Genomic DNA, 23,449 nt, shown 5'->3' with positions numbered 1-23,449 from the left:
AAAATGACAACTCCACACGTAAAGAAACCATGACAAGTGACCAACCTTTTTTTTTTTTGGTCCTGAACTCTAGAACATCTGATTATCAAACATCTGAAATGCTGTTTCTTTACTACAACGTAATTGCTTCCTGAAAAGAGGTTAAACTATCCAGAAAGGAATTCTGCAGAGAATTTTGATACAAGAATATATTTATGCACACTCATGTATCAGGGACTAGAGTAACAAGTGGTGACTGTAGTAGCCAATTTTATTTTGAAACCCTTCACTACCCATTCCATCCAAAACAAATCCCCCCCATAAACCATTTTTTGTCTATACTAGTCATATAACCAGCTTGCTTACAAGTGTCATTTATGTGCTTATTGCCTCCAAGAGAATGATGTAGAGACTACAGATGGATAATTGGTCTGATACCCATTAACAACTTAAAAAAAGATGTTTTTTTTTTTTTCCTTTATTAGAGCATTTTTGAATATCTTGCTTTAAATCAGTTTACCAATTACTTAAAAATAAAAAAGTAAGAAACACCTCAATGAAAAAATAGAATTTTCTTGAAGACTACTAATGACAGTGGTAGTAATCTTTTTGTATTACCTTTACCTGTACTTTCACAGTGCAACTACTCAAACACAGAACAAAGTATTATAGATACAGTTTCCAGCTATTAGCAAACAAGAGACCATCTTTCACATCAGCTCTGTCCCTTGGTATTCACTCCCATCATCATTTTCTAAGAAGTATCAAGAGCACCAAAACAATACAATAAAGGCCCCTAATTTCAGAGCAACTAATTATAACTGTTGTGAAAGAAAAATAGCAGCCAGATATCATAAATGTATTTCATACTGTAAGAAAAATGTTAACTTGCATAATACCATATATTTCCTAAGGAAATTGTGGGAGATCCTCAAGATGGGAGATAACCGTCTACCAAATGCAATCTATTTGGAACACTGAATAGGTGAAGAAGTCAATATACATTGCAGTGAGAAGGGGAATACTAACACAGTTTCTCAACAGCTCATGAATCTAAGTTACATTACAAGAGTATAACATTCCCTCCTCCCCCCCCCCCCCCCCTTTTTTTTTTTTAAATTACATCAGAGGGAGGTAATGGTCTTGCTTTCTATCGAGACCCTAATCTTTTCCAAACAGACAGATTTTGCCCAGAGTAGGACACCAAAGAGGGGAAGAAGGGGGAGGGCACCTCTCTTTCATAGAGGAAGCAGGGGGACAAAGCCCCCAGATGCCACCCCATTTTGTGTCTCCAGCAGCTGACCAGTCTCTCAGCAGCTTTCTTCACACTCCTTCCCAACAGATTGGGTTGTTGGCAGCAGACAGAGAAGGCAGAACAAATGCTGGCCTTACACAAGTCTAAAACAGGTTTGGGAATAAGACAAGAAAGAGTAAACTCACAGTGCTTTCTAATATCCTCCTCTACACACTAACTGTATAGCTACATATGAAGAAGTTTAGGAGGACTCAGCTCACCAACTTTTTCAAGTTACTTTGGTTGCTGCTTAGCATTCCTCTGAGTACTCACTAGAATAATTAATAAAAATCTTGTGTAATAAAAATCAGATTATCCTTGTTTTTTTTTTTTTTTTTTGAAAAAGGACAGATAAATGCTGACAAGAAATTTGAGGACCTAGATCAAGAGGCTTAAAGCAAGCAAAAATTTTGTTCTCTGTTAAGTTCGCACAAATTTTATACGGCAACTAATCTACATGGCAAAAAGCTAATCTGGGCCCAGCTCAGGATTCAAATCTACGTACAAAGCCAGTCATTTAGGATCAGGTTCCGCTGACAATTAAAATCAATGAAAAATTTCACTGAAATAAGAGTAACCCACTGCAGTTTCATTTGGTTGTAACAGACCAGAGTTTAATCTTTGATTTCTGATCCTCATCATTGATCACGAAGTCGCACTGACATAGTCAAGGTGAATTCTCTCCAGTTTCACAAAGCAAAGAGTCTTTCTCACAGGCATCAGTGCAAATATGGGTATGTAGATGTATGGCTACCTGGAATATTTTCAGAGCCGTTTCCTGAGGTTTACCAATAGCCACATTTTATTTTTCTTTTTTCCAGATAAAAAAAAAAAAAAAGTCAGATGCTTAGAAAATTAGTTATTAATTTAAATGAGCCCTTTAAGAAGGTGCTTTTCATTTGAAGTAGCTGAAGGCACTGCCTGCAAGTTACCTGTATAGCCCATGGATCCTTTAAAGGATAATTCAGAGCACTTTAGCTGTGAGCCTCGCTGCCTCCATTGAACTGAAATGATGCCCAGACTTCCCACTTAACATGGCACTACACAAGGAGGCAAAGCAGATCTATTCTCTATTGCCAAAAGTGTGTACGTATGGTGGGGGGACCCGACACCCGACCTCTCCCCACTGCCCTGTTCTCCTCCCATGCCACGGCTGCAGCTGGGAGAGGCCCTGGGGCCCAACCTGCGGGGGACTGGAGTGGAGCTGGGGGAGCAAAATCAGTGCTCAGGAATACAACGGAGCCCCTCACAAGGCTGGCACCGCAGGCACTGCCGAGCAGCTCGCCGCTCTTAGCACACACCTCTCCCCTACTAACAACGGCTAGCACAAAGAATAGGCGCCGAGCATGGCGCAGGCTGCAGCCCCCCCTGCTGGCCGCGGGCCCGGCCGCCTTCGCCGCCCACAGAAGAGGGAGCCCCGGCCCAGCATCCAGCTCCCCCTGGCCTTGCAGCCGGCCTTCCACGGCCCGGAGGAGGCGACCCGAAGCGGCCGAGGCTGCGCCGCGGCCTCCGAGGGCTCCCCCGTCCATCGCGGGGCCGCCGCCGGGGCCAGCTGCGCGGCAGCAGCGGGCCGCAGCCCGAGGCTGCCCCAAAAACACAGCGCTTCCTTCTCCGGCAGTAGGAAATAAGTGAAGGGACTCCAGGTCCAAGCTGCACCAGCAGGTGGATGCTTGATTTTCCCTGAGCTGCCAACTATTGCCTTCTGGCAGAAAGCTGGCAGGGCGTCAGAGGACAGGGAAAGGCCTTTGGCACGGTACTGCAGGGTACTGTCCCTGCTAGGGCAAGACAGGAGGTGTATCAGAATTAAGGTTGGAAAAGACTTCCAAGATCATCTGGTCCAACCATACCCCCACCACCAACATTACCCACTAAAACACATCCCAAATACCACATTGAACCTTTCCCTAAACACCCCCAGGGACGGTGACTCCACCACTTCCATGGGCAACCCATTCCAATGCCTGACTGCTCTTTCTGAGAAGAAATGTCTCCTAATTTCTAACCCAAACCTCCTCTCGCACAAGTGGAAGCTATTCCCTCTAGTCCTATCGCTAGTTATCTGCAAGAAAAGGCTGACCCCCAGCTCCCCACACCTTCCTTTCAGGTAGCTGTAGAGAGCAATAAGGTCTCCCCTGAGCCTCCTCTTCTCCAAACTAAACAACCCCAGTTCCCTCAGCCGCTCCTCACAGGACTTGCATCTGAGGCCCTTCACCAGCTTCATAGCTCTTCTCCTGACACACTCCAGGGCCTCGATATCTTTCTTGTACTGAGGCGCCCAAAACTGAACACGGTCCTTGAGGTGCGGCCTACCCACAGCAGAGTACAGGGGAACGATCACCTCCGTGGTCCTGCTGGCCACACTATTCCTGGTACAAGCCAGGATGCTGTTGGCCTTCTTGGCCACCTGGGCACACTGCCGGCTCATGTTTAGGCAAACGTCAACCAGCACCCCCAGATCCTTGTCTTCTGCACAGCTTTAAAGCCACTCTGCCCCAAGCCTGTAGCGTTGTCTGGAGTTGTTATGGCCAAAGTGCAGGACACGGCCCTTCACCATGTTGAACTCATCCCATTGGCCTCTGCCCATCGGTTCAACCTGTCCAGGTCCCTCTGCAGGGCCTTCCTACCCTCTGGCAGATCAACACTTTCCCCCAACTTGGTGTTGTATGCAAACTTACTGAGGATGCACTCAATTCCCTCATCCAACTGATCAATAAAGATATTAAAAGGGGTAGGCCCCAATACCCAGGGGTACACCACTTGTGCCCAGTCACAAGCTGGATTTAACACCATTCTTTACAAATGGGTAGGAATTGTCAGTTGCAAGGAGAGCAGCAGAGGTTCTAATCCCTGGCAAAGTGCCATTGTGGTAGTCCAGCCCCTCACTTCTATCACCAAGCTAATGAAAATGAGTAGTTAGATGAGTACATCAAATCACCCAAACCTTTAATTTGGTCAATGAAGTTCTTGATTTGGTCAAATCAAGGAAATGGTAAACTTTAATTTGTGTGCAAGATAAAGAAAAGCAACTGTTGAACTTTCTTTTGATTGTTTTAATTTTAAATTGCTGTGGAGTTATTGACTTGTACAGGCAGGGTAATGAAGCTATTTCTAGATTCAGTAGTGGGAAGAGAGGGAGTCCTACAGAATCAGAGCATGCTTTTTGTAAATACATGTTGCTAAATACCTTTTGAAATTCTATGACAATTTTACCCTGATTATAGAGACTAACTTTTTAAGTTTTCTCTAAAGAGATATTTGGACTTTAAGTATATGGACCCCATTATCTATATACTGTAGAGTATTATTGCCAGGACCTGGAATTCCAGTTACGTAGCCTTAGTAAGTTTTTCCATAAGGACCATTACCTATTACTGAAAGTTAAAAGCAGCAAAGTGGGATTAGATCCATAAAACACAGTGGAGGTCAACAGTTAAAAGGATGCTTTATAACATCCTGAGGCCACCCATCACAGAGAGGACCTTTGAAGAGGAGGGATATGAAAACATGCTGAATGACCCCTTCGTGTTCATCCCTGTTTGCAAGGAAGCCCACCAGGAGCCAGGGAGGTTGGAGGCAGCAGTGGTGCAGAGATCAGTTCTGTTGCACAGGTTCAAACCAGTTCTGGCAGGTCTATAATCCTGGTCTCTGTATTGTCAACATACATTTACAGGCACATATATTCAGAAATACCTTATTTTCAACAGGAATTTTTATTCATTTCACTTTCATTTTGTGAAGACAAAGGAAAACCCCCACCATAGATTAGCAGGAACCTTTGCAGAAAGCTTCCTGTGGCTTGCTGAACTGCTCACCAACTGGTTCGTTAGAAGGGTACTTCGCTGTAACAGTGAGGTATGAGAAGGGCTATTTGCTTTCTTCACACGTGGAATAAAGTCTGTTCGTTGGTGAAGTGAGATGAACAGAATTGTTCTCTTACCATCTGCACCATTAATTGTTTACAGTGTTAGCCAAATAAATGGGAAAGGCAGACTCCCATTACAAGGGCTAATAACACTCCAGAGGACATGGATTAAAACTAAGCCTGAATAACATCAATTTATAAGAAAATAAATTTCTACTTATTTTTGAGAAGCGTTCTTTGAGAATGACATTTTGGTAAACATTGTTCCCCTACTGTCTCTTAAGCATTATATTAAACTGTGCAATTATAGTAAACTGCATATGCAAGGCATTTTTTTTCTCTAAATGCTTATGGAACTAACATCCTTCAGCTATGAAAACAGCATGCCTATTTCAACATGCACTGAGCAAAACAGCATAGCTAGAAAGTAAGTGGGATGCAGTCAAACATGCAGTTCAGGAAACAAAGCACACTGCTAAAAAACACACGAGTTTTAACTCCTATGCCATATGGTAACCCCAAAGTGTGCGTTCCAGCAAACTTAAAATGTTCTCAGCTTCAGAGCATTCTCCGGGCAGCAGTGCCAGAGCATCAGCTGCAATCCCCAGAAATGACTGCAAAGACATCGGGCACAGGTGTCAAGCTAACAAAAAAGCAACAGAAAATATATAGTGCAAACATTTTAAGTGTTTTTTATCAACACAGAAAGGAATTTAATTGAGAACGTCTCATTCAAAATTAAGATATTTTAAGAATGCACAGAACTAAATCATTTAGGTGTTTTTCAGTAGGCATTTTTTAGGCCATAGGACTTGCATAGTGATACCCTTACACTACTTGGTTCTAAACAAAGCAAAAGAAAGAGTAAAAAAATAAATTCAGTTAAAAAATCAAAATAAAGGAAAATGAGACATTTTGCATTTCCATTTTTATTTTTTTTTTTACTTACCCTGTACTGAAGTTTGATTGTTTCAATACAAAAAAAAAATCAAAGTAAATCTCCCTCATACGGCTAATAAAAAAAACTAATAAAAGAAATACAACTTTTCATGAATATTTGAGGTCTGTTACTTATCAATACTAATGTACTAACAGTTAATACGCAGCAGCATTTGTTTCTTTGAGACAATAATTCCTTAGAGCTGCAGCGTTTTCTTGTCTCAGAAACAGATAGTATGATTTGCTATACCTCTTTTAATGCGACATGTAAGGAATGCTTTTTAAGATCAACTTTGGCACTTTGGGATTTTAAAGAAAAAAAGAAAAAACTACCTGAATGTTGTTTAATAAAATAAACAGAAAGGGAAAAAATATCTATTTCAACTATCAGTGAGAAAAGCATCCTTAAAATGCTCTAACAAATTTTCTTCAGTGTTTTTGGAGCATCACAGAAAAAGGATAATCCTGCAGCAAAATCCTTAAACACAGAACATCAAAGCAACTGACCATCTGGCATACCAGGACCCTTTATAAAAAGGGAAGGAGAGTTCCAACATCCTTTCCCTTACAACTGTACAACTTCAAAGTTATTTGTTTGATGTGTTCAAACTCCTACATGCCTAGAGAAGCATGGAAATACTACATTTTTCTCAGAATAGATAACAGTGATAACAGCTCAGTCTAACACTTGAAAAAAACTTTTTAAGATGTTATGTACACCTTTACATACTGCACACCAAGTGTACTTTGCCCAAGCATTTGGGACCTTTGCTTTGCCCAGTAAATAAATACTATTTCAAATTACTTTTTCACTTGAATGAGAGCAATTAAAACTCAGACCAGTAGAAGCAGAAATGAAAAGGACCAGGCCTTTCATCAGACCAAGTTGGAGCTTTCCCCTCCTCTTCCCACCACTATATTCCTTTAAACATTTCTCCTGCACATACAGCATCCTTCCAGAACTTTGTATTTTGAACAAAAATAGATGACAAATGCATGACTATTAGAAGCCAGGACAGCTACTTTTAAATAGGCTATAATCTCAACTACATATGGCCCAACCCAGTCATCAATCATGCAGTGATGTAATACTGCCTAAATAAAATTGGCTTCACAGGAGAAAAAAATACAGTAGTAATTCTGAACGTGACAAAATATTAATTCCTAGTATTAATCTGTATTAAGCGTAATAGTTATTCTGGGTTGGGAAAGTAGAGCTTAAAAGCTTCCTCAAATTTCTTGACCGAAACATAGCATCTCCTACTGATCATTTACCTGTGCTTGTACTTGCAAACAAGGTGCCAGGAGCTGTACTTGTAGGGAGTTTTCCATTATTTAACTGCTTCACTCTTTTCAGGTGAGACTTCCCATTGTAATGAACTTGAGCTTGTGCTGCAGAGTTCAGCTGTATATTGCACACTTCACAGAATGAAAATAGTATCTTCTTCTTTTCTTTGCTTAATTGATAGTCCTGTCTGTCATTCCTCAGTCCCTTTTCTTCAAAGCCCCACAGAACAGCTGGCTGATTCATAATCCCATCTTCAAAGACATGGTCAGGACTTAATGGACGCTTCATTCCTACAAAATAGACAAAATTGTTACTGGAAACCGACTAGTAATGCTTAATACCAAATTGGCATTTCTGTGTTCAAAATGCATGAATCAAAGACCAGTTCCAACAAATAAGGTTCCATGTTACAAAAGTATCTCTTCATAGAGAAAAGCATGCATTGTGACACCTCAGAGCTCAGAAATAAGAAGTGAGCAGTATCTCACACTGTGCCAATGACAATTCACGTACTCTGTTACATAAGCTATTTTAAAACAGGTTTATTACTGCCTCCCTAGAAGAGGTTAAGATCATCTTTAAATTTATTTCAACTGCCTCACTACAAACTGGTTCCAGAGATTTTCACTTGCCAGTGCCCATAGTAGTAACTGCTGCCCAAATACAATAATTTCAACCAAAGCAATGCCAACATGATTTTCTTGAAACACTGTTTGGAAGACAGCATATTGTTAAGTACTAATGCATACTTTCCACTGTTACTTACACCCAAAACTTAAGCCTTCATATAAGCATTAAGATGTCTATAAAAGGCCAATTAAGATGTCTATAACAGACTTTCAACTCCTTCATTATTAAAGCCGTTACACAAAGAAATGCCAACTCAAAGTTTCTCTTTGAGAGCTAAACAAATGCACAGTAAGTGACAGTCCGTGGACAACAACCCAAGAGCCTGAAATATTCACTTGTCCCTAGAGAATAAATCCTCATCACGATAAATGAACCAAGCTGCACAAAGAATATTTTATATAAAGTTTATATATAGTTTATACTAAACAGGTACGGGGGAGGGGAGTCTTATTTCTTTAAGGTTATTTAAAAGATCATTTCTATGGAGGGATGGAGTATTTCATCACATTCCTTACTCTAGCCCATGCTTAAAATGTTAGTATTTGTACTAACTCCTCCCCAGCCATGAGTCACTTATCCAGTATTCCAAGTAAACAGAGCTCAGTCATGTATCTGTTTCATACAGCTCACAGTTCTGCCATCAAACAAAATATAAACAATACATTCATTAAGATGTACATCAAATATTAAAACCAAAAACCATTATTGCAGGTTCCAGGTACCTAATTGCTTTTTAAAACAAATACGAGTGGATCCTGAAAACCTAGGCTAGACGCTGTCACAATAAATCATTTAAGCATAAGTATCATATTTCAAGGCAAGCAACCAAGATCCTCGACTCAGCTGATCTTAAATGACATTTTCATCTGAAAATTTAATCTGCTCAGAGCTTTGGTATTTGTTACTTTTCAATGTATTTTTAAACCATAAATAACTTCCCCCTACTCCCTTTGTTCTTTTTTTTTTTATTAATATTATTTCTAAAGCACTGCTGTAGTTTCTTTCTCTAAAGTAAATGGTTCTGGAAAAAAACATTTTTATATCACTTCTGTTTTTAGATGCTATTAACATACATATAAATGAGTTAATAAAATAGATAAAAATCTCGGCTTGTCAGATTTCTCATAAGTTTGATTGCGGAAAGCAAATGGTAATTCAATATGTAATTCAGTAATTATCTCGATAATTCAGTGAAGTTTAAGCTCTTTATGAAACTCCATTAGTGGGGATGTATTTAAAACTGGCAGAGGGTAACGTCTGCATTAGGAAGTGGTGGGGACTGGAGGACAGATTCACAGAGCAGACAGCTGGTGCGAGATGCCTGCAGCAGCACCACCATCTTTCAAGGAGGTTATTTTGGAAAGCAGCAGCCTGGCGCTGAATTAGCCCACAGTCACTGGAGCAGGGGATGCACACACTCCCGGACTGCATGTTTTGGTTTAATTTCACATAGAACAATGAAGCCTTTCAGTTAGTAAAACCAGAGACTGCTCTGCAATATAACCAAAGCAAAGCGAGTGGGGAAGATGAGAAGTCTTCCCTTAAAAGTGTACTCCTGACGTGACCCAAACTGTTTTTTATGTAGACACACCCAGAAAGAACAACCAAAAGCAGCAAGGACTCGAACACCGCACCTACACCCTAGGGCAGCATCCCAGCTGCCAGACAAGCAAGAAAAATAATCTTCAGACCAAAAAAATAAAAAAAAATAAAAGAAGCCATGGTCCAATTTTATTCCATCTGTGTTTTCTTAAAAAAAAAAAAAGTCAAACTCACTTTTTTCTAAAAAATATTGTCTTGACAAACAAGTTATACTGGAAGCAATACATTTCTACTAATTTAAGAATTAAAAACCACAAGCTGAAGTTTTAAAATAACCCGGGCTGCCTAGAGCTCCATGTCTAAGTTAAAAGGCGACCTGACTGCAGGTAGCACCAGCCTCCCAACAGCTGCTGGAAGCAGCAGATGCAGAGCACTTCAGAACCAATACCTGTACCGAGCATCTCCAGCCTCGGCTTCAGGAGCGCAAGCAGCTGCATGCTCTGATGGGTCCGATCCTGGAGAGGACCCATACGTGCAGACAGAGACCAAACCCTGCCAGCCCTCAGAAGTCCGTCTGTTCCCACGCAGAAATCCCAGCCCTCATTTTCCTGGGATTTGAGACCTGAACATTTGGCACAGCAAAGCACTTCAAATAAGGTATGATGTAGGCAGAGGCAAAGCTGTGCTCCTGCCTGCTGCGATGAGCCAAGGGGACCCCATGCATGCCCTGAATGAGTGGACAGGTTGCTGTCCCACTGCACAGCTGGCTTCAATGACTAACTGGGGAACCACTGCACCTCCAGAAACCGATTTAGGCATCTTCCCAACCTGTCCTACAGCCAAGAGTGGTTCAACACACTATGAACATGCAGGCACAGTCACAAAACACCGTCCCTTCCTCTCTCAGATTGCTCTTACCAGAGAGAACTGCTAAAGTCTTTCCCATTTCTGTAGGTCCCATTAAGTAGTTGGCATTTGTAAAAGGCCATTTACAATTACACTTCAAAATACAGACAGGGACGATCTATATTTGAAAAACCCTAAACACTTGAAGTGACGGGATAAGAAGAAATTGTTGGTGACAAACATTCACTAGGATTTTACTGCAGTAATACGGTTTCTACCGTAACTGAACAGTTTCTATGGTGTATATATTTGTCTAGAAAAAGTTATTACATGAAAGGTCCTATCTGTCTTTAAGAATCTGTCTCCTTTCTTCTTTAAAGTGAGGGTTGAAAAAACACCTTTTAAAATCTCTGCTGAAACATCCTGGCTCTAGAGTACATAGCACATGTACAGTTCTGCATTGGGTCAGTGTAAGAATCTCAGCACGAATGCAGATGTATTTCCCAAGAGATAGCCTTCTAAATAAAGGTTACCTGAATGTTTTGCGCTTCTCTGAAATAAACTTGTACATTAAAAAAAAAAAAAAGAAAAAAATAAAAACGAAACAAAATGCACAAACATAAGACTTCAGTATTCTTCCTACCCTCTAAATTTCCTAGTCGCTTGAATTATGCAAGCAAGCATCAGCAAGTTTTCTTTTTCCTTAAAAAAGAAAAAAAAAAAGCCTTTTACTGCAGACAGACTTTGAGGAGTTCTGGATAGTATTTGTTCTCACTCAGCAGGAGTCAGATATGAAATGGGGCCAACTAGCTCCTCAGGCTAAGCTGAGGAACTCAGCACACTAACACAGCTCACTAACATTATCATGTAACAGGAACAGCTACCTGAGACTGCAGTCAGTGAACTGAGAATTACGAGAAGTTACATGATCTTTATACTCTGTGAAATCAAAAAAGTCCATTTAGAGTAATTGCTATATATGGGACTGTGAAGTTTTTAGAAGCAGGTTTAAGACTAAACAGAAGACTATGAAATCATTAAATGGGATAAAAGATGGAAATTATCATATGGGGAAAATACAACAATAGATCAGGGCTTCCGTGTTGGTTAAAGTCTGGCCAGATTTACCAGTTGCTTATGTTCACATTTAATTCTACATAAATATATATTTGAAAATTAGAGTTTTATAGAAAAGATTTTATAGATATTTGGTGAATGTGTGATCAAAAAAAAAAGAGTAAGTCCATAATTAAGAGAGGATATATCTATAAATATTTTCATACTAATGAGCTTTATTAGAGCTGAACATAAAATTAATTTAACTTTAAACAGTAATTTAAGTGAGCAAAACTCTTCTGTAATGCAAATATGCTGTTCCTACTACATGTGAAAAATCGCCAATTTCCATGTGTGATTTGCAATCTGTACACATAGTCTTCACTTAGAAGCCACAGAAATCACTGTTCTTTCTGAACACACATGAAGACATCTGCACAACTCCACAATTTGGACACAAACATATCAAAATAGTGAGCTTCTAAACCTGCAGTATACATGCACAAAAAAAAAAAAACTATAATAATAATTTACATACAGGACTGTAGTTCAGGAGACATATTTATTCCTGCCCTCAAAGAGGCCAACATTTTGGGCACTTTTCCTAGATGAAAACAAACAAAAGGGCGTGGGCCCCAAACACAGCAGAAGGCACCTTTTGCTCCGTTATTGTTGCCACAATACCTGCTACTTGCCTCAACCCCTCACTTACCGAGTCCTCCTTTTGCCTGTAACTGGGTCTTAAATTCTTTGCTCTGTGTAAGGCAATGGAGTATCTTCGTTTTAGAAGCAAAGGGCTATAGCTCAGAAGTAGACGTATATTTTTGGCATTTATTATTTACTGAACAAGCCATTAATGCTTCCTGTTTAAGGCTAACAAATTTAATTTGCTTCTGCGAGGTCCTACATTTGTATAACCTCGATATAGCACAGTATGGGCCAAGTCTCAGCAGCAACCAATGGATAACATCCACAAATTAACATGTTCCATACAAAAAGCACTCTGGAGTGGCACACATATTGCCAAGGCAGTGTCATAGCACTGTAGCTGTATTTACTCAATTACTTAAATGACTAGACCCAATTAAAAATTGAAAAGCAAGAACCTGAAAACAGGAAAAAAAAGAGGAAATGAAGAACATCCACATATGTTAGGAAACATCCAGCTGAAATCATCCAGAAAAATCTAAGTCCATAAATGGACTGCACGGCATATTCATTTTTCACATTTCCTTGAAAGTCTGCTTCTTTCTTTGCAAAACTAAGGGGTTTTGGTCTCCAACTTAGGATATTTTATGAATCTAAGTACAGTTTCAAATGGATTAATTTTTACTCTGATTGAGGTCATGTGAGGAGCAATGTGAGTATAAGAGCTTTTAGGTACTTGAGGTACATTGTTACCAGACTGAAGTCCTCCCCCTCACATTTCATCCTCTGTGTACGGATCCATCCAATAGATTCTGCAAGCAATACCACAGCAAGAATAAATTAGTGATTTATGACACCACATTAAAATTCTTAGGTGTCATGAGATACCCTGTTTGGATTTCTGAAACCACATCTTCTCAGCCTCCTGCAGCTAGCAAAGAAATCTAAGCATGGACATCCTTTGTATTTGAAGCTCAAGGCAATTAGCCTTTCAATTTAGCTAATTTACTTTTTAAGCAGAGTTGTGCTTTCAGAGGAGCTACAAAGAAGTATTATATATAGTACACTGCTGTAGGTGAGAATGTGCAAATCTTCACTCAAAGGAAATAAGCTTTTGGTTATCCTAATGAATTAGTGATGGTTACATGAAGCATTCTTTTCCTGAGTGCTGGTCTAAACTTTTGCAATGCCTATTCCTAATTAGTTCATACTTCAAAGAACCACTATGCTGGAAATGTAATGAGAATGCCATCCGTCTGTGGATCTATGCCAGGTAAGCAAAAGAGAAAACGTACTTTAACAACTTGCATATGGGCAAAGAGAATTTTCTCTATTACCCTTTGCAAATAGTCAAATGAGTTATGGAAGATTCAGGAACAAATACAAAAATTAATTGGCTTTTTATATTGCTACTTTTCCATAAAGGTTCATTCAGACAACTGGGAAGGAAAAAAAAAGGAAAAAGGGGAAAAAAAAAAGGAGAGATCTAAGACAGTCTTGTGCTGTACACCTCTTAGGCACTTCCTATGGGGAAAAAAAACTGTGTATGCAGATGGACCAGTGAAGCCTGTGTGCCTAAGGAGCTGCTGTCTCATAGTGGCATAAGTATGATTCCATAGTTCCTCAAATCTGCCATAAAACACTCAAAAAAGAGTTCAAATACCTCCAGAGCACTGTCTAAAAGAAATTCACTAGAGCTGCTTTTGAGAAGTCTTATGACCTTTCTTATATTTTTAGACAGTATTTCCCAAACATAGATAAACTATCGAGAGGCATATGGTTTGCACCATCTGGGCAACAAGCTCTATTGGGATACTGTGGTGAACAGCATATGCATAGTGCCTTGTGCTCAGTATCCTACAGTGTTAAAAAAGCACTAGAGACTATTTTGAAGCCAACCTTGAAAAATCCCCATATGTTTAAGGGACCGGTTTCCTTTCAGAAGATATGTTCCTTTTTCTTTTAGTACAAATCAAAACAGAGAACTGCCATGTTTAATCTTTGTCTTGCTCTGAAATTCCTCAAGGAGGCATCGTATTCTGTGATGTCGCCACCTGTCAAGCTATTTATTACCCCATCATATACATCCCATCAACTTTTCCCTACTTCCTTCATCTGCCCGCAAAGCACACAACGCTTGGTTTCAAAGTTAGAATAACAACAGAATGGGTCAGGAAAGTAAGTAATTTTTTATTCCTTGTGCCAGATAAAGAGTAACCAGTTAATCATGCACATCGCCCAAGCACAGTTAAATAAGGTTTCAGCCTGCACGCATTTTGATGCTGGTTTATCAATGGGAATAGTAAGTCAGCTTGCTATTCCTGTACATGAAAAGTTTTGAATGGTGTAGTATGACAAATGGCTGACAGCCTCCTCACTAACACATTTCAGGATATTTAACATTTGAACGAGAATCTCTTTAAACTACAAAAACAGATGGTTGTTTCTCAACACAAACATTAGCTGTTCAGTACAAGGTAATTCATAAAATTGAAAACATTCAAGTAGCTAGTATTTTGCTTTGCTTTACCAGCCCTGAAACTGTCCACTTCAAGGAAGCCTAAAATTAGACCTGCTGTACTAGACCGGGAGCTCAGCTAAACTGGAAATAAAATCACTCTGGATTTAGATTATCACAGACTGCAGTTGCATATATCCATATCTGTAGCTACCTCTAATTACAAGGTTTCCTCTTCAGCCCCCATACTCAACAGATTTCTGGCCTTCTTGACATTAACAACAATAGATTTACACATGGATTTATTTGCCAAAGAGATGTATCCTGCCCTGAAATGACATAGCTGACTGCTGCCAAGAAGGTTAATCAAGTTTGAAGTCTAGGCAGCTATCTTGGATTATGCTTCCTGAAGAACAGATAGTTTTCCAGCTCGCTGTATCATGATTTTGCTCGATGAACCATTTGACAAGTTGATATCTACTTGTCGGAAACCTGTCATTAAACAATTATATTTTTAGTACATCTGTATTAAGTACCTTTACCTAATTGTGCAAGAATATGTAAATACTCAAAGTGTCTAACCTGTGGTTGTATAGTGCATCCTAGGCTTTTTATCCTCCCCTTCCAAGTGTATAAATCTACCACAGAGAGTAGACCTACCAGAAAAAAGCCTACTCAGCTCCCTTAGACTTCTTTACCGAACATCATTGATTGTCAGTATCAGGTCATATTTACTTCTTATTTCATCCAAGAATTCTAATCTTTTATCTAATTCTAATTTTTTTTTTTAATCTATCCAAAATGCAAATACTCTGAAATTCTAACGCAACACCCAGAAAGGAGGGGAAAAAATAAATAAGACTTAATAAAATTAAATTAAATCACTTCCTTGTTGGCCTAAGCCAGGATTAAAACATCTTGTGTACCAAAATGCTCAGCAGCCAGGAGGAAAAAAAAAAAAAAAAAACATGATGCTCTTAAAAGGTTAAACATCTGAAAAGTACAAGTCATTTTAACAACAATGCTGCCTCCTCAAAAGTAGATCAAAGTAACAAAATTGCTTAATTTTCCCCAAGCAGAAATGAAGTGAATTTTCTTAAATGTACCCCCCAATTTTGCCTGTTTTCACAGTCTGCTTACATGAAACTAGGGAACATCTTATTTTATTAAATTGGTAATTGATAAATTGTATCATATTGTCTCTACAGATTTTCTAAGATAATTTCCTATATCTTTGGGATTTTATGAAATTGCTGGATTGAAGTGTTTTCTTGCATGTTAATAAATATTGCATCCAAATACTCTTTTAAATCAAAGGACTCCTCTTGTATTCTTCCACAGAAAAAGCATCTACAATGAATAGCATAAAACACTAATTAGGTGCAGATTTTACACCAGATTTTACAACTCAAAAGACCCAAAAATAAACTTAAAGAAAAATAAAGAATATATAGTTTGAATCCGCCCTCAGTAATAATCAGAAGGACCACAAAATTAAGAACAAATTGCTTTAAGATGTTTTAGAGTCATATCTTAAAACATAAGAAAACTTAATATCCCCAATTTAATAAGTTACTTAAATAATTGGAGAGTTGCTACAAGATACATGGTACTTCTGGTGAAGCATATTTCTTTTATAAAGTTAATTTTAGGCATGAACTTGCAGGAATAAAGATCAAAACCAACTGACATAATGGAAGATTCCCACAGGGTGTTTGTACCTGACTGTTACTTCATCTTGCTAGAGCACAATCACATTTAAGGCGTACGCAAAACTTTGGTCACAGAAAGCAAAAAATCATTTCCTACCTTTCTTAAAAATATCAGGAATTCACCTGAGCATATAAGGAAGCCACAAGAGAAAGCCAGGAAGAGTAGGTGGCCTTTGTGTTCATATAGCAGAAGTCTGACAATGGCAGGAGCTGAATATAATTTGTACTGAAAACCATTAATTCCGCATAAAGCCTGGCAATGCTGCAGAAGGGCTCCTGGACACAAGAGCAAGAACTTTGAGGCCTGTGTGGAAAGAATAGCTGTGCATGAACAGAGAACAAGCAACATTCAAAAATAGCATGAGACTGAGACACACCAATTTGTCTGACTGCAGTAAGACTATGAGCAAGACAAAAGAAAACCCTGCTCAGAACAGCAAGTGTGACCTGTGGCAGTGAAGGCCGGTCCCGGTGTGCTCCTCAAGGGATGGAAGAGACTGTCAACTTCCACGTAAACAACTGATTCTCTTTTGGAACCAAAGAGATATTGAAAGCAATGTTTCCTTTTCATAAAAGGACAAAGGGACATGACACGTTTTGTCTTAAACTACTTAAGAGTTATGATCAAGTTATAAGAGAACCACCCAGCTGGGAAAGTGACAGCCTGTAAAAAAGCTGAGGGATCACCTAGTTTGAAACCATCTGCAGGAAGTGGCAAGGTTCAGGTTGGCTCTGCCTTGAATGTACCCCTGCACTTTCCATTTTCTGTGTTTGAATGAACCACAGCTAAGCACATGTGGTGCAGACATCCAGCACGGAGAGGCCCCCGGCAGTGCTGCAGATACAGATCGCTCCCTAATTCCGCCTGCTGGGCAGGAAGAGGCTTGCACAGACGTCTCCTAAACTTGAACTGTCGGTCACCTCGGGCTTAGCAACTGCTGCTTGCAACATCCATTCTCACTACCTATCCTAGTCCACACTAAAATACACGCCTCAATTTATAAGGAATGAGACACCCTTTTACTGGTTTTGCTGAATTAGCGTATGCGTGCACTGCCATGCTTCAGATAACCCACCCTGCTCTCCCTTCAATTCTTCAAACCACCTATTTGAGTGCATTTGCTCATACAAATTTGAAAGACAAGCTCTCCTTATTTCTTCACATTTCTGCAAGCATAACCATACTGTTTCATTTATTTAATCGGTAGTCAATAATCTTTTGGACATAACTCTAACCTTTACTTTTTATTTTTAAGCTGAAAGGTAGTACTTGAATTTAGGGCTCATGGGAGTTTTTGTTTGGTTTTCTTCCCTTTTATTATTCATTAGTGCAAATTCATTAGATATTCCAAGATCTAATTAGATTAGATGCACCAAGTATCCTGGAAGTACTGCAAAAAAAAAAGAATAGTCAGGTCAGCTATTTGAATCACCACGGAAAGTGACATTTTGTTGAACTTCATACTCACTTCAGCAAATACATAGACCAGTGAAGTGTGAATAAAACATGCTTTAACGCACACAAAAAAAACAGATGTCTTAACTGCAGTATAAAGCAAGTTACACAGCAGATGCAGATTTCTTCTTTTCAAAGATATTTATATTCAGTACAACCCAGAGCTTCCTATTGGCTTCACTATCTAAGTCTAAGTAAAGAACTTGTCACATAAGTGACAAGGGACCCTTCCAACCAAAACTGGTCTAAATAGTATTTCTCAAAGCATGCATGTCAGGACAAAGACGTTTAGTGCATAGAGGCAGGAAGAAGCTGAATGAGGAAAAGTTTGCATGTGTGTATCTCCATGGTTCACCCTTGTCTACTCACATTTTCCCCTTCTCACAGAGGGGGATGCACAGACACGAGCGCCAGATATGTGCAACTCCACTCCTGCATCTGCAGCAGAAAAGTGGGCTCTTTCCCAAGTAATTTTACACCTTTGGGTCCAAATTCTGATTGATTGAAGTCATCCCCTTCCTTCACCCATCCACTCAAATTATACTGTCAAAGCAATGACACATTTTATTCTGAAAATTTATGCTCATTAACAGCATCAGGTATGATCCAACAAGAGGCATCTATCTAAATACCTCCTCTGACACCGTGGCTAAGAGTGAGAAGAGTTAGTCTTATCTCAGAAGCACCAATAAACACTAAAGATCTACCAAAAGTGCCATGCAAGTTCACCATCAAAACTAACAAACTATGGAAGAACCACCTCATACCCATCCATATGCCAGAGAGAGACCCAGGGCACACAAACTTGTATTTTGCTGAATACTGATAACATAAGGTTTTTGCAGTGCTGACTGCATACTAACTACAGTACTAACAAGCAGTGTCTTCCTTCGGACATTTACAAACATCAGAATGCTTATTCACGACAGTCCCACATATCATCTGCCATCCCAGATGGTGACTGGTGGGATGCTGATTTTGTCCTGAGGCAGTTACCACCCACCAAGACAGTATATGCAGGGCTAAACAAAAGCAAGTGCCATCTGCTGTCAAGTTTGTAAGACTTTGAGACCTGCTAGGTTAGTTTATTTTAGATCAGACAGGTCAGGATGCTATCGCTCTCCAAATACCCAGTAAAAGAAGGGTAAGCTGTGCTGTAACAGACATGCAGTAAACCTCAAGAACAAGTTACAAGGTGTTGCCGAGCCAAGCAGCAACGGATTCTCACTGTCATCAGTGGCAAAAGGCTCAGACAGCCCACAAGCTTAGAGGGAACTGGAGAGAAACTGAGACCAAAAAACACGATTAAGTTCTGCAGAACTTAGACTTCTTTGGCCTCAAGAAATTTTTAGATATTTTCATTCTTGCTGACAGGATGTTTCCTTGCATCTCTCTACTGCTGTCATTTTGACAGCTGTTCTCCATCTTATGATTTCTTTCCTGTTGTTCTCCTACCCTCATATCTCTGTAGACTCTTCTCATCCTACTGCTCGTGTGCTGTCACACTATATACACATAGGAGAAAGAAAAGACATTTAAAAAGCAGAACCAGTGTGACATCTTCTGCCTGCTCTACAAACTTCCTCTAACTCCCTTCATCTGTCACATCTATTTATGGATGGTTAACAGAGAATACAGCAATTTCCCCAATCTGGGACCATTAAACATTCAAACTACATAAAATAATGCTACACATTCTTCTTCAGTCACCTCATTAAATCTCATTTTACACTAATGAATAATAAAGACCTAAAGAAAGTAGAGCAAACATGAAGAAAAAAAAAGAACATCAACCAATGCATTTTTCTTATATATTTATATATAAGAAATATATATATATAAGAATATATATATATATACACTTATATATATTTAAGCCACTAGGTACATGAAAACCTTTCACTGAGGCAGGGAATTGTGCAAGCGTACAGGTTATATCACCATCTGCACAGATGGAGAAGAAAGCAGTGCCTCAACTCACCCCTTAGGAGCTGGAATTTCAAAACACAGCCAAATTGCCTGTAAGTCGTTAAAATCAGAAAAACAGGACACAAAGGAGATGGATCATAAAAGGTCAGTACTGCACAGTAATGAGAACTAGGGGTTGCAGAGGTCTCTGTGGGAGCCCAAGGCTGTGAGACCCCCTGGCGCTACAGCCCACGCTAGCATCAGCAGGGATGCTCCGGGAAGCCCAGCAGCAGGTACTGCAGGCAGGTGCCGCCAGCCAGCACAAGCACATTGCCGCCTCCAGCATCCACATCATGCAGGGCAGAGGCAGGGCAGAAGAAAACGCGTCAAATGGTCACCTTCAAGTGGCAGCTTAGCTCTTAAGTAGAGGCCATCTGAAGACAGAAAATCTGGACTAGTACACGCAAAGAGAAGGTTTTGTCGTTTCTCTCCCCCCACGCAAGCAACTAAAGGCAATGGGGGCAGAAGGTGGAATTTCTCCATGCCCCCAACAGAAAGTTTGCTTACTCCTTGAAATTACTGTTTGCATAGGTGTCAGTCCTGCACCACCTGAAATCATACCTTTAAAATCAGACTGCTTCCTCTACTGCAGGGACCTCAAACACCCATTTATGCATCCTATTGCAGCTAAATGTGTAACACACAACTTAATAAAGTGGCCGCGTAATCATAGTGTGATTAAAACTCAATTCCACAATAAAGTTATCTAACACTAAAAGATCTGACAAATAAAATTACACAACTCACAGTTAGTTTTATATATCCTGCCAAGAACAAAATTCTGGTATCTCCTTAGGGATATAAACATTTTTCCACCTATCACATTACAACTACGCATCCAAAGTCTCCAGAAATCCATGCATACTGCTCCCATAAAAAGTAAAAATGTCATTTTGAGAGAGGATAAACTTCTGATGAGGGCAGTCACACTGGAAATTGGCCATTAATCCCTCTAAATAAATATAACCCCCAGAAAGATGGAAGTGTGAGCAGAATATGTATTTTTTACACTTGAAAATGCTGAGGTGCGCAATAAGAAGCTTTCACTTTAGCGCTTACAACTGAAGTTATCCTTCAAAAGCCCATTTTACTCTCATGAGATATTTCTCTCCAGTCATTCACTTTTCAAAGCCTTTTGCAACTTTAAGATTGCAGTAAAGCTGACTTTTATACCGTTTCAGTAGCTTTTTCTCCCTCATCCAATCTGTCTCATTCCTTGGAGACATTTGGTATTTTTTCAATTTCCTCAACACTTAATTAAGAAATAAAGAGAATACTCTTTTCGTGATGTATAGACAGTGGACTTACAATACATCCTTGTGATAAAGAATTCCTCCGCTAGATCACGCAACTGATGAAGATCTTGCTCTCACACTAGCTTACCTAGTTGACCTGTACTGCAGCTACACTTTGTTGAATAACTGATAATAGGGAACCGAACACAATTTCTGCTAAAAACAGTTTTAAACATAGCTTTATTGCCTTAAAAGATCCAGTGGAGTAAATACACCTCCTGTACTGACATCACCAATATGGTATTTTGAAACACCAGGCATTTGGAAAGGTTCACTTAAGAAAAACTAATTCATCAGTCTGATGCCTCTCTTACTTCTGACACGCCACTAGCCAGTCCATGGCTGCTAGCCCTCAAAATTCTCATTATTCAAAAATACTCTAAACTGCAGCATTAGCCATTTTTCTTAAGCCTGGCTCAGGCAGTCATAAAAACCCCTGGGAACTCTAATTTTTTTTAAATATCCCTCTAATCCTTGCAGAGAAGACTGGAAACATAAACCCTAAAGGCTCAAAAACTAGAAGGGAATTAAAGAGAAACCAATTTTAGTTTTCTCATAGGACCAGACACAAGATTTTTTGAGTGTTCAGAAGTGACAATGTTTCTAGCAGCTAAGCGGAAGTGTTGCTTTCCTCTTAGCCATGCACTTGATCAGGTCCCGTATTGCTGCTGCGTTTTATTGCTGTAAAACACACAGGACTTAAAAAATACCTTCAAGTCCGGTCCTCTTAAACCTCAGCTTTTATCATCTAGCATCATGCATAAAGCCAATTCTCCTGTACTGGGACATTAGCTCCCCCTGTTCCCACTAGTAAGCTGCTCCAAAGCAAAGCTCTGACAATCAGATCAGTCTGGCCATACAAGGTTTTCATGGGTCATCTCCTGATGCTTGTTCTGGGCCAGCATTGATTGCTGGTTTAAGGTTCCTCCTTCCCTGCTATGTGCAGGAAAATAAAAAATATTCTCTGATGTATTTTATTTAAAAAAAAAAAAAGGCAGGTGTTTCCTCTTCCCTCATGTTACCACAACCTCCCCATTCTCTTAGCCTTTATTCTAAAGCTAAGGAAATCTCCCCACAAAAAATAGGATTTCCCTTTCCCTGATCAGAACCACTCTCTGCACCCATCACCCATCTGAACTCATTAACATCAGCATTCACATCTGCTCCCTAAATTCCAGACGAGGACTCATCAATACTGCAATTGCAAATTAGTGCTTCCTTATCCCTAAAATCAGGAAGTTCAGGCATCACCAGTTCATTTACCAACATACTTGTAAACAATATACAAATCAACTTTTGATTTGTTTAATCACAATTCATTAGGTGTAGCAATTAAATAACTGGCAAGTATCAGTGAGAGTTCTCAGCTACTGTAATTCATTCAGCTTATGCTAAATGACTGATTCAATCAGTAACTAAACTGTCAATTAAATGACACTTTGTTTTTAAATATTTATCAGTCCTTTAGCTAAGATGCACAAACAAAGTCCAATTCAACCCTCAGCAGAAACAGACTGCCATTTTTCACAGGAAACCACGTGGGAAAGCAACTCTAGTTCCAAGACTCAACAAAATATCCTTGCAAAGGAAAGGATATTACAGATGTACCTTCCACAGGAAAAAAAAAAATCCAAATACTTCCCCTGAAAATCCTGGTTTGTAGCCAGTTTTCTCTAGAAGTGAATCCATTTAGTCAACATATTTATTTTTCAGGAATTGCACAGCCATTAAATGGCATCCTGACGACTTGCTTCAATATTTTCAAACAAGCATCACAAATGCAAAGATGAAAAATAACTAAATTTTACAGAAGTAACTTTTGAGTTTTTAGGTTTTTAGTTTAGTTCCCCCCCCCCCCCCCCCCCATCTGCTTTTGAAGACTTTCCCACAAATTTAAACTAAGAAACAAAACTGACACTGAGAAGTTAGGTGAGATGGCAGTTTTGGTTTCCCAACACTTTCAGCCAACAAGGTCTGTCATTCAGAGACCGTTCTTGAACTAGGCTGATATTGCCAAAGTCTCCTCAATCCTGTTAATGTCTTAAGTTGGGTCGTCGGCTCTGGCAGCAGTTCTAGCTGTGCTGGAGATGATCAACTGGTATTTTTCAGGAAATGGGACTGTACCCTAAACCTTACTCTCCCTCTTTGATATATGAAAAATCTCTTTCCTAAGAAAAACAAAGGAAACATGTCAAACAACAACGACAACAAAGGAAAAAAAAAAACAGGCACCAAGCAATAGGGAAAAAGAAGCATGCTAAGGGCTAACTCAACACAGTTGTAGATACTATAGCAGAACCTTCAGACACAGTACAACTATATCCTGACAGTGATCAACCCCGAGGTCTTGGCCTCTAAAGATATTCAAGGGTCACATTGGACCATGACAAATTTGCAGGATAAAGTCACAAAACAGACACCATTTGCATGTTACTAAGTTTCTCGTTGCGTAATTGCGGTCTAATTTTACATTCCT

General features: G+C 39.5%; 1 protein-coding gene across 4 annotated transcripts in view; it reads right to left on the bottom strand.

Annotated features, from left to right (window-relative positions):
- ZNF385B (zinc finger protein 385B) overlaps positions 1–23,449 on the bottom strand; it is a 170,493-nt gene that overhangs the window by 131,910 nt on the left and 15,134 nt on the right. For 3 of the 4 annotated variants that reach the window (XM_067000076.1, XM_048061394.2, XM_067000077.1), the window contains exon 2: positions 7,350–7,652. In XM_067000076.1, the coding sequence (XP_066856177.1) occupies positions 7,350–7,650 (301 nt within the window). In that variant the 5' untranslated portion in view covers positions 7,651–7,652. Of the gene's footprint in view, positions 1–7,349; positions 7,653–23,449 lie in introns of those variants that run through there. The other variant, XM_048061396.2, reaches the window with a different exon arrangement.

Source organism: Anser cygnoides, chromosome 6 (genome assembly GCF_040182565.1).
Source record: "Anser cygnoides isolate HZ-2024a breed goose chromosome 6, Taihu_goose_T2T_genome, whole genome shotgun sequence".
Classification (NCBI taxonomy): domain Eukaryota; kingdom Metazoa; phylum Chordata; class Aves; order Anseriformes; family Anatidae; genus Anser; species Anser cygnoides.
Note: the sequence above shows the minus strand (reverse complement) of the source record. Positions and strands in the feature narration are given on the sequence as shown.